The 11,711-nt window shown below is 43.2% G+C and overlaps 2 protein-coding genes across 3 annotated transcripts; one reads left to right on the top strand and one right to left on the bottom strand.

Annotated features, from left to right (window-relative positions):
- dhrs4 (dehydrogenase/reductase (SDR family) member 4) lies at positions 1 to 5,653 on the top strand. 2 transcript variants are annotated; one of them, XM_004575270.6, is made up of 10 exons: positions 1 to 126; positions 317 to 442; positions 612 to 727; positions 1,002 to 1,179; positions 3,406 to 3,507; positions 3,715 to 3,785; positions 3,878 to 3,929; positions 4,454 to 4,588; positions 4,698 to 4,753; positions 4,836 to 5,653. In XM_004575270.6, the coding sequence occupies exons 2-10, from the start codon at positions 431 to 433 to the stop codon at positions 4,948 to 4,950; spliced, it is 837 nt and encodes a 278-aa protein (XP_004575327.1). In that variant the 5' UTR covers positions 1 to 126; positions 317 to 430; the 3' UTR covers positions 4,951 to 5,653. The 2 variants fall into 2 exon arrangements, with proteins under 2 accessions (XP_004575327.1, XP_076737848.1); XM_076881733.1 differs by lacking the exons at positions 317 to 442; positions 612 to 727 and having other exon boundaries at positions 14 to 126.
- tinf2 (TERF1 (TRF1)-interacting nuclear factor 2) lies at positions 5,356 to 10,942 on the bottom strand. The gene is made up of 10 exons (XM_004575269.4): positions 10,396 to 10,942; positions 10,075 to 10,277; positions 8,591 to 8,680; positions 8,113 to 8,208; positions 7,927 to 8,037; positions 7,678 to 7,801; positions 6,756 to 7,590; positions 6,300 to 6,358; positions 6,144 to 6,220; positions 5,356 to 5,836 (listed from the first exon to the last, which is right to left on the bottom strand). The coding sequence occupies exons 1-10, from the start codon at positions 10,421 to 10,423 to the stop codon at positions 5,717 to 5,719; spliced, it is 1,743 nt and encodes a 580-aa protein (XP_004575326.1). The 5' UTR covers positions 10,424 to 10,942; the 3' UTR covers positions 5,356 to 5,716.
- Positions 10,943 to 11,711: the final 769 nt, after the last annotated feature.

Below are 11,711 nucleotides of genomic sequence, written 5' to 3'. Positions count from 1 at the left end.
TCCAGCGTTTACACCAATCCCGACGTGTGTAAAATCGCGCAGCTAGCCGTCGCTTCAAAAATAGAGCTCTTCTGATTGGCTCGTTCCTAAAAGTTGCGTTTAAGGACGACTGACTCTGTAAACCAGGTAAACGATTTTCAAATGGGGAAAAATAACGGTCAGCTGCTGTTGGCAACTGCTGTTATCTTTATTTGCCATAGAAAAAAAGATTAATTTGCACAATTACTAGTATTATTAAAGTGAGCATGGTTTCAGCACTTTTATATACATATGCACACAGCCGAGCGAAGTAGGCTGTATGCTTTTATTTTGACAGGGGGACGTTTACCCGGAAAATATCGACTGTAGCGACACGAATCGTCAGTAGTCAAAGGTCTTTGAGAGTCTTTTATCAAACTATTCCTCTGCACCTCTTCGTGTTGAGCTTTTCATGCATTGCAGGGTGAGACAATCCTCTTCGTCACATTTGCACAACTGCATTTGCTTTGTAAAATGTCGGACTGCGAGTGACAATAAAGTTGGGAATGCGAGCTCAACAAAGTGCATGGCCTCTGCCCTACTTAACTGCTGTTTGCGCTGAAAACATATCCGTGCGTGCTCTCTGTCCACAGGTGATGCTGAGGAGTGTATTCAGGTGCCTTAGGACCAATCTTGTAGCTGGCCAAAGAAATATGTCTCAAAGCAGTCTTTCTGGCAAAGTAGCCATAGTCACTGCCTCCACAGATGGGTAAAAATGACGTGATTGACCCCTGATTGTTGGTGCTGTCCATGAAAAAACAAACAGTAACCAAGCAAGGACTGTGTTAGTCACCTGTCTCCAATCATGACAAATCACTGATTATTGGAGAATTAGTAATAGAAGAGCTTAGTCCATGTTTGTTTGATTGTTTTGTGTGTGTTCTAAAATGCTTATTTCTCAGATTCAGCACATTCATGAGAGTAATTACTGCTGTAAAGGGGTTAAAGCGATGCATCATAGAGCTCTTCTCCCCCCTCCTCAGAATCGGGCTGGCTGCGGCTCAGGCTCTGGGAAAAAGAGGTGCCCATGTGGTTGTGAGCAGCCGGCGGCAGGCCAATGTAGACAAAGCTGTGGCACTGCTGCAGAGCCAGAGCATCCAAGTGACTGGAACAACCTGTAATGTTGGGAAAGGGGAAGACCGAGAACAACTGGTTCAGATGGTAAGAAGCCGTCCATCGTGCTCAGAGGTGTAGAGCAGCACATAAACTATACAAGACCAAGCTTTGGCTCTTTATTATAACACAACTATTAAATGGGTGCTCATTTCTACATATATTTTTACTCTTGGACTCTATTAGAGTAGCTTCATGGTTCAAAATAATTATTATATGTCTAGCCCCTCAGTTGATCCTCTGTGAAAAAACCTATGAAACTTTATCTGGCATGAGCCACTTGAGAGGTGGAGAAAAGTTCAGCCAACGTGTACCTAACAATTTTTATCAATCATTAACAATAAAAAGGAATCCAAGCTGGATTTTAGTAGAATAAAGTTCAGCCTGATATTTTCGCTGTTTTTTCAATGTAGTTCCACTTAAAGTTGCTATTTGTGAAAATGTGTTTTTATAATGTTTTTATATGAAGCCGAAGTCCCTCGCTGCCACATTCCTCTGCCCTGTCAGCAACAGGAACGCTTCCAGTTACAGTTTCCCTCCTTTTCTATGCAGGAAATAAGTAACTAATTGGCAATGAGTTAAAATCTGGCCATAGTTCCACCCCAGATGCTTCTTACTTGTGTGAAGGGCAGAGTCAGAGCATGCTGCTAACACAAGCACTGAAACTACAGCTGTGCGCGACTGGACGACTCAGAGAACCACTATGACTGTTTCCAATACCTCCCGTTTCTAATGTGGACTGTATGTAAAGCGTTTTCAAGATTTAAGTTGCTGTCACAGCTCTTTCCCACGAAGAACTGAACCCACTCTTATGGTCTTACCAAACTGTCCAAAAACTGTAATTTTGCCTTTAGCTGCCTGTCTACATCTGTTATTAGTTACTCTGTAACTTTGGTGTTTTAACATATTTAGCTCTGACGCAAACTCATTAAAGTCCCCGATCATCCACACCACACCTGCAGGGCTTTCCCCACAGTTTAAGAGCCACTGTGGCTCAGGTGGTAGAGCGGGTTATCTACCAATCAGAGAGTTGGTGGATCGGTGTTTGACTGCACCCGCTGAGTGTGTGTGAACAGATAAAAGCTCGTATGAATGTGTGTGTGTGACTGGGTGAATGAGTCTGTATAAGTCTATGCTATTTAAGTCCACTTATCATGCACTGCTGTGCTTTCATCTGATTGGCTGCTTCTCAAAAACAGACTATTTGGACAGTCTGGAGCTTATCTCTATTTACCTCAGTGTTCACAGTCAGAGCTTTGTGCCTGACATGTGCATGTTAAGGATATCTGTGCTCAGTGACATCACAGAGAGCTAAAAGCAGAACAAGCTGCCTGAAGCTGAGCGTTTCGGGTGGTCTGAGCCTGAGCTTCTGGCTCACAGTGATTACTTGTACATATGCTGGTGTCATTATTTGAAACTCTCCATGTTACTGTGAGCAAAAAGTCCCCTTTCATCATCCTCAGTGGTGGTGGAAAAAAGTAAGTGGGAACCATTAGCTGAGCCTCTTTTGGTGGTTTGGTGGTTACCTAGAGCACTTTCTGTAGCTGCACGTGCTCAGGGGGGATAATGGACCCCTCTGTCTTAAAGAGGCACTCCAGCTCAGCCATATTAGGATGTCTGGTCTGTGATGTCATTCCACAATAACCGATGGGTTTAAGGTGAAGCAGATTTTCTTGGTCTGCTGTATTTTTAAGGTTGGGGTCGCTGTCATGCTGCATCACTCAACTGGTCATGAGCAATTCAGACAATTCATCAGACTGCAGACGTTTCCCAGAAGCACTGTGGACTGCTAAGGTGCTCTGTGGAAAACTTTAGTGGAGGTTTTTTTTTTACATTTTTTTGTGGTTTCTTCTGTGGAGTCCTGCCACGTAAAACATGCCTGCATGGTAGACTCATTAAGACAGATGTGAACCAGCTCCAGCCATTCCTTTAGCTTTTCCTCTGAGCTCCTTTTGGACTTTGTTTAGTATTTAGTGGCGTACCTTTGACCTTATTGTATTCAACGCTTGTTTTTAAGGACGACAGCGGCCACGCAAGTAAAACGCTTTGAGTTTTAGACAGTGTATCTGAACAGTGTCTTTTACACGACTTTGTAAGAGTTTCATAAAAGCAAACAGTTCATCTTTTGGGCAAAGCGTGGTTCACATCAGCAGCTGCTTTTGTGACTCAAACTGCATTAAGAGGTGAAGTGCACGTGTCTGTTAAAATGTCCTCCACTTGTTGGCGTCACTGTGTAATAGCGTGAACGAGTGCTTGGCTCTGTGTTTGGTACAGACTCTGGATCGGTGTGGGGCCATTGACATCCTGGTGTCCAATGCAGCAGTCAATCCTTTCTTTGGAAACATCATGGACTCCACAGAGGAGGTCTGGGATAAGGTACGTACAAAAATTGAGCCCACACCAATCATTTATGATGTACGACATAAATTTGCATTTTTTAAAATGAAGGATACAGTAGCACTGATATGTTGTCATAAAAAAAACAACATAAATCCAAAATGTGGTTCTGAAGAGCTGTTTACGTCACTCTGAGATCACTCTGTTATTTAAAGTATTCACTGTCACTGTGTCGACATTTTTCAGATCCTAGATGTGAACGTAAAATCAGCCTTCCTCATGACCAAGCTGGTGGCGCCTCATATGGAGAAGAGAGGGTGAGTGACAATGGCACCAAAAGGGGCGTCCATAAAAACCTGCCTGCTGTAATATTTCTAACACTTCTCACAGGTCTGTGTTTTTCTTTCAGAGGTGGAAATGTCATATTTGTGTCATCTGTGGCTGGATACCAACCAATGCAGGTCAGTGAGGAATTTCTCCTTGGCAGGAATTCGTGTGGTGCTGTGACTGAATCTCATCAGTGCGGTCAGGATTGGTTGGTCGCCTCCTTACATCACATCGAGACATAGAGATGGAAGTGAGAAAGCAATTCTCTGGAGAAAAGCTGTAATGTTAAGCATCTATGTTACTCACAGACTCCAGTATCTGCCAGTGTTTGACACAGCATTAGAGGTGTGGAGCCTGAGCTTTTATGGCTTTTGAAGTGGGAGAAAAGTCTTAGAAACCCTGTTTGGTAAGGTAGTCTTAGTGTACCAGGAGATTTCAGAAGAACATAAAAATCCCTTGGCGGTTGTGTCTGGAAAGGCAAATGTGCCAAGTCAAACATGCAGAGGCACCCGCTGTGGCGCCGTGTTAATAAGGAAGCAGCTAATAATGGATATATGCACTTAAAACGAGTGAGACATAAACCTGAATGTAAAGAAGTGACATGCTCTGTTTTGTTTCTGCAAACCTGTTCACGTGGTGTGCATGTGCACCTCTCCAGGCTTTGGGTCCTTACAGCGTGAGTAAGACGGCCTTGCTGGGTCTAACCCGGGCTCTGGCCCCGGAGCTGGCTCAGAGTAACATAAGAGTGAACTGCGTGGCCCCTGGAATAATCAAGACCCGCTTCAGCTCTGCGGTGAGGACACGCGCTGGAGTCCTTTGCTAAAAATGTGGTTTTTGTTGCATTTCAGTCGTGCTTTCTCTTATTAGTGTTGTACTTTTTATAATAAACTCTTTTGTTCCAGCTGTGGCAGAATGAAGGCATCGTGGATGAGTTCAAAAAGCAGCTATGCATTAAAAGGTGAAGTTCAAGGTCACAGGAAAGCTTGTTGGTAATATTCAGAGTCCAGGATTTGACACGTTGAATTTGCTTCTCCTGTCAGAGTTGGAGAACCGGAGGAAATCGGAAGTGTGATCGCGTTCTTGTGCTCCAAGGAAGCGTCCTACATCACCGGAGAGACCATCACAGTGACCGGAGGGATGAACTGTCGACTTTGAACGCATCGTTTTTAAATTGGATTTCTTCTATTTTTCTGAAGTGCTGGCAGAGAACAGCCACAACTAAGCTTAGCGCAGGAGCTGCAACACACTAATATAAACCAATATAATGAAGCAGAGAGCTCTGGGTTACTGTGAGCGTCTTGAGTTTCCAGGTTGATTTTTGTTGTGTAAAGGTTTCTAATGAAAAATCTGATGTTTTTGTAAAAGAAAATAATTTAAAATGAGGAAATGTGTCATTTTAAACTGCACCAGCTATGAGATAAAAGCTTTTTCAGTGCATAAACATATTCATGATTTACAGGCCAGGGATGGTTTTATTAACAGTCATTACATGAGCTGAACGTCAGGAGCCGTTTGAGAGCTTCGCCTTCATCGATGAACCAAATGGAGCGTGCACCAGTCTCATCATCAACCAGTTTTTATTTTGCATTTCATTTCATATATTTCATACAAAAAATCACAAACTTTATTAACAGAGATATTATTACATATTGCAAGTTAAAAATATTTCACATTTGTAACAGACAATCCAGATATGTTTTTAAAAAATGCAATTTAAATGACTTAAAAAAGCTGTATGACACTGCCTGTAACCGTGGCTACGTTTATCCACGATGTCAAAGCACCTGTTCAAGTTTTAATCGCCCTGAGTCAGGTTTATTTCAAGCAAATGGAAGATAAAAGTGTCCATCAGTCTCAATAGCATTTAAAAACCTGTTATTCTTTCCGACCATGTCGCCGGTGGAGGACAAAAATCATTTCATCACCTCCGTTTGTGTCCAGCAGACAATAAGCGGCGCCGGGTCATCGCAGGTTTCCAAAACTCCCTCAGGGTGGGCACGTAGGTGCCGTGTTTGGTCTTGTAGTAGCGTTTCATAAACAGCTGGGGGAGACAAAGGGATTCAAAGCACTAAGAATAAGAGTTTACTGTGTTACAGGCATCAGTTACCGCACGGACGTGTAACTTATTTTACACTGAGCTGTAAGAATTCATGAACATGTATTTGAGCCTGCAATTCATGCCCTCCACATTTTACAAAACCACCCGATGTGCCAGATTGAAGTCCTTGCCAGGCCGATTTTACCCCCCGAGTCTTATGCTTTACACTCCCATTTATTCTATTTTGTCTGAAACTGCACATCATTCAGGTATAATCAAAGCCAAGACTGGATATGTTCTGCATACGCACCCTGACTTTGAAGTTCTTCGTCGCCTCATCCTCTGAATCAGCCACGTAGTCGTCATTTTCTGCACCGGCCAGCACCTCTGAACAGAACAGTAAACACACATAAGCTCAAACCTTTGCAGGTGATACATTTCTTACATAATTACACCCCACATTCACCTGTGTCACTCTGCTGCTGAGAGGGAGAGCTTCTCATGCTGTGTAGTGCAGGATGGTTTCTGTTGAGGGGAAACAACAGTAGCTGTTAACTGGTGACTAATCACAGGGGGGGGCATCGAGCTGACCTGCTTAGCTTCGTGCACTTCTAACTGAAGTCTAAAGGCAACCAGAAAACACTGAAGTACAAATGTTGATCAGTGTGTGTGATCTAGCTGCACATAGTTAAGTCATTAATATCAGACAAAAGAAACCAGAAATCTGTGGAGCTAAATCAGATGTTTTTATTGTATTCAGACAGTTTATGCCATGTTTAAACGAGTTGACTGAACCACAATATCTATTTTTACTTCAAACATGTTCTTAAACAAATATGCAGCCATAGCATTACCCATATATTACTTATTCACACAGACCACAGTGCTTGGTTTATTGCCATTATGCACTTTAGTCCCTTACTCTTTGTCTTGCGAGCCGGGAGACTCTGTGTCAGACGACAGATGGCTGCTTGTCTGTCTCTGCGTTGACGTTGTGGCCGGTAACTTCCTCCTCTGCTTGTTTTGTGCCTGGTAAGAGGATGTTTCCTCTGGCCCAGATGTACTAGCCCTGAGAGAAGCAGCTGACATTTCTTCGATGACAACCCTGGGCTCCATGATCAGACAATCGACAAAAACAGAGTAGAGGTGTTGATCTTCAGGGTGATATAGTGTTTTAACACCTAGCTTTCTCATCCGGGCTGCCAGGACTTTCCTGCTGCATCCCTCTTTTCTTATAGTTTCTGCTCGGCCTTCCTTCCTCCTCTGGCCACCTTTACTCTGCGTCTGCCCGCTCAGTCTCTTTTCCACGGGTGTTGTTACACTTAGAACTTCTTCCTCCTCCAAATCGCTTTCTCCTCTGTCAGAGTTCTTGCGCTTCACCCCACTCCTTTGACTTGGGGTGCATCCCTCCTCCTCCTCCAGCTGCTCTCGCCCTTCCTTCGCTCCTTTATCGTTGGCTTTTGGCCTCTGTTTCACTGAGGTGAATTTGGAGTTCAGCTGCTCATGTCCAGCATTGTCAGCTGGACCATCACTTCTCTGTGTTCTTTTAATGCCAGAGTTCAAGACCGGGACGTCTTCATTCGATATTAGTCCAATAACAGGTGCGATAAATGAAGGTTTGCTTTTTGGCTCGGCGCCCTCAGATTCATCCACTGACAACTTCCTGGCTGCTGTCGGCTGATCTGATGGGACTCTTCCGGATGGTGGCAGAGAGAGTGAAGCCAGGATGGAGTCTCCCATATTCGGAGGTAGTGACGCTGTAAAGAGCAAAGAGCATTATCATGAGCTGACACTCAAAGTCTTCCCGTCACAGTCGTCACAACACAGATCTTATCTTTTTCAACCTGCTGACTCCAGGTGGCCAAGGCAGGTTTCATGCTGAAGTAAAATCTTCAGGAGCTGGGGCTGCGTGGCTGCCCGTGCACACTCCTCCAGGACAGGGGGGGCGTCACTGAGCCACGCTGCAGTCTGACAAAAAAATTAAATAAAACCCAAATATTAGACCAATTCTTGCACACAGAAACTGTTAAAGCAGTGACGATAAGAGCAATAAATCATGGCTAACGCTATGGAAACAGCCGTTTTCTCATTACCTGTACTAGGTTGGGAACAGGAAGCAGCTGGTCCAGTCGAACCAAAAACTCCCACAGCAGCTTCTCCAGCTCCTGGTCAAACGTTGCTCCGTAATCCACAGGAAACACTTCCTGTCAGGAGAGGGCGTGAAAGTTCATCAACAGGTGGAGGTGCTGAAGTGTGTGCTGCAGAGGCGAGGTACTCACTTTGTAGAACTTTTCTCTAATCGCTGGGTCTGTGAGGAACGTGTGAATCAAAGAATGGAAATCTCTCACTGTTCTCATTAGTTTTACATCCTTACTCTGGGAAGAAAAAGAGAAGAAATTACATTTATTTTCTCCACAATCAGGAAATCTGCAAGTAAGCAAATAAGACATGTAGATTGGTAACATAAAAATCCCCATTTGGCACATCGTCTTTTTGAATACATAATCTTTGCATCACAATGCAAGTATTCAGCTACAAGTACTGTGCTGCAACACACTATGAGCTCTTCCCTAAATATCAAAGGTTCAACTGAGCAATGTTTAATTCCGAAATCAGCTCCATGTTTTGTGGTCAGTGCCTGAAATGAATCAATCACAGAGCAGAAGGAATATGAAAACACTGAGGAAATCAGTATCAAATTTTCGCCACAGAATAAAAGTTGTGAAAAACGGCAGTGTGATCTGTGAGGTCACTTACTGAAGAAGTTCCAGCAGGTACACGGACTCTTTCCAGGTGTTCCTCAATCACCTCAGCATCAGGCTGTGAACTGCACAGCTCCAAGATCAACTTGTTAAACAACAAACAAACAAACAAACAAAAAAAGAACGAGGTAAAGATCATCTGACTACAGAGAAACACCAGGTACAGTCCCCGCCTCCACTCTCATAGCCTCCGATAGGACCGCCATCATATTTTTGTAATTTTGCATCACTGGTGTGTTTTTCCTCTCTTCTATAAAAAGGTCTGCATGGTGTGAGAATGAGTGCGTGGTAACTGCTACTGTTGTTACAAGTCAGTTTGTGAAGTTTCTTCCCTCCTAGATATTCAAACATCAACTCTTAGTGGTGTTATTGCAAAGTGAACGTGTTTATGGACCACAGCAACTCAACCATGAAGTGTCAGACCACTTTAAGGCACAGAGCGGCGTCAACAAGTGCTGAGGGGCATAACATAGGCACTAACGTCTGTCTGCTGAAAGGTTCGTAACTGAAAGGTTCAAAGATTTAGTTTGTCTTTATGGCTTTTTTCCCCACTGGTATAAAATTCAGTCCACCTCAAGGCACTTTATACTGTAATATAAAGACCCTACAGTATTCTGGATCAAAATGAGTAACATAATCTTAAAAGTAGTGACAGTGTCTATCTCCCAAATCCAAACTGGGAACTGGTTCCTCAGAAGAGGGGCCTGAAAGCTGAAGGCTCTCCCTCCCATTCTACTTTTAAATACTGTAGGAACCACAAGTAAACACGCACTCTCACAGGGAAGTGTACTGTAGGGATAATATAAGGTCTATTAATGACAAGCTGTATGCAAGAAGAAGGATTTTAAATTCTGGATTTAACAGGGATCCAACGAAGCGAAGCCAATATAGGAGAAATATGCTCCGTCTTTCTAGTCCCTGTCAGTACTCTCACTGCAGCATTTTGGATCAACTGAAGGGTTTTCAAGGAGTGTTTAGAGCAACTTGATAATCATGAATTATAATTTTAAAGGCTAGAAGCAATAAATGAAATAAATGCATGAAAAAGGTTCACTGAGACAGAGTGCTTCCAATTTTAAAGATGATGAGCAGATAAAAGAAAGCAGTCCTGCATAATATTTCAATTTGCAATCTGCAGGATATATCCTGGTCAGAAATGACTCCAAGTTTGTTCATAGTGTTACTTTTCCTAATCGATGCTGTGCTGTCTTCCAGCAATGAGGTTATGATGGTGTGCTTCCTTTTTAATACTATGTCAAAGCCCTAATAAACATGCAAACTCCAGGCTAAAGCTGCAGAGGTGGAGACTGGGACTGTGCCATTCTTGGACACAGTACAGTGGTTCAAGCACACATTTAAATCCGATTTCCAAATCAAATCACTTTTATTGTCACATCACATGTGCAGGTACATGTGAGTGAAATTCTTTTGTGCGAGCTTCACAAGCAACAGAGGTGAAGCTTCTCCTGTTATACTCACTCTTGCTCTCAGCCCCACTGTCAGCCTGCCCTGGTGTCTCACAGTGAGCAACCCAGGCACAGCCTCACAGGAAGATGTCACGAACTCCTCCACAACCCCATACTGCATCACATCCCTTCGCTTCAGCACCTTCCACAGGGCTGCAGACACCAGACGCACAGGCGGGGCAAGCAGCTGGAGAGCAGCGAAAGGAAGGCTGGCATCTGCGCAAGAAACAAAAATAGACTACAGTACTGAATCACACTTGCATGAGCTCCTGACAGTAAAAGTTGGAAATAGTGGCATCAATCACCACACGTCCAGTTTAAACGTTACGCTTACCGCTTCCCTTTGGTTTTCTGGGGGCCATTCCACTGAAAAAGTCCAGAAGGAAACCGGCTCTAAAGTTGACGTTAGCTTAGCAACTTGGAGAGCTTCTAACCGCACTGAGCTTCAAAATAGCACGGGCACTAACACTGAATGCTGAGGAACTTATTTAGGAATAATAACACATACTAGCTCGAGTACTGTTTGGAGTCACCTGTTGATAAACATAAATGGCACTGCTGTTGTTCCCGCGATGCAAATAAAGCTCGTTCACGTCCATCAAAAGTTTGCCTTCTCGTCCTCCCGCCTTCACTGACAGGCTCGCAGTCATTCGCAGTGTTCATTGGAATCTGCCGAATGGGCGGTGCTTCAGATCAAAACACAATACTCCACCCCTGGCGTGTGTTGAAACGTTTTACACAAGCGCACCCAATCTGGTTTCAGGAAATGACGTATTGACGTTGCCTGCCAGCCAACACTTCATGATTTAAAGAAAACATTTAATGGAAAAAAGGTAAATAGAAATGAAAATTATATATTAGCTGAGGCGAGGAATACCAGAAAAGATTCATTTAGATTAATTTAATAATTAATTTAGTTTATATCTTTATAACGACCCGAAAGTGTTTATTTACTGTTTCTAAATTGCAGTTTTTAGATGATAGTTTTATTTATTAAGGCGAAAAAAAATCTGTACAAATCTACCTGATCCTCTGAAAAAAATAACTGCCACCTAAACCTAATAACTGGTTGTGCCCAACTTGGCAGCAAAACTGCGGTCAAGTGTTTGCAATAACTTGCAATAAGTGTTTCACGTGACATTGGAGGAATTTTGACACACTTTGTCTTTCTTCTTCTTTTTTTAAGCCATTCAGAGGTCGAATTGCTGATGTGTTTTGGATCATTGATCTTTTCCATAGCCCAGGTGAACTTGTCCTTCAGTGAGTCTCATCAGGATTTTCTGGTAAAGAGCAGAACTCATGGTTATAACAATTACAGCAAGCCATCCTGAAGCAGCAAAGCAACCCCAGACCATCACACTACTACCACCACCATGTTTGACTGTTAGTATGAACTTGGAAGGTTCATACTGGTCCAAGTTTTCTCCTTTTGTGGAAAATCGCTCTCAGTATGGTTCACTGGAATCCCAAAGCCTTAGAAATAACTTTTCAAACCTTTCCATACAGACAGATGTCAGTTTGCTTCCCAGCTGTCCTTGAGTCTCTTTAGATCGTGGCATAATGTGTTACTTTTTGAGATCTTTTAGCCTACTTCACTTTGTCAGACAGGTTCTGTTTAAATGATTTATTGAACACCTTATGTCAGCCAAA

The sequence above is a fragment of the Maylandia zebra genome, linkage group LG3, assembly GCF_041146795.1.
Source record: "Maylandia zebra isolate NMK-2024a linkage group LG3, Mzebra_GT3a, whole genome shotgun sequence".
NCBI lineage: Eukaryota > Metazoa > Chordata > Actinopteri > Cichliformes > Cichlidae > Maylandia > Maylandia zebra.
This window is presented reverse-complemented; position numbering and strand designations above follow the sequence as displayed.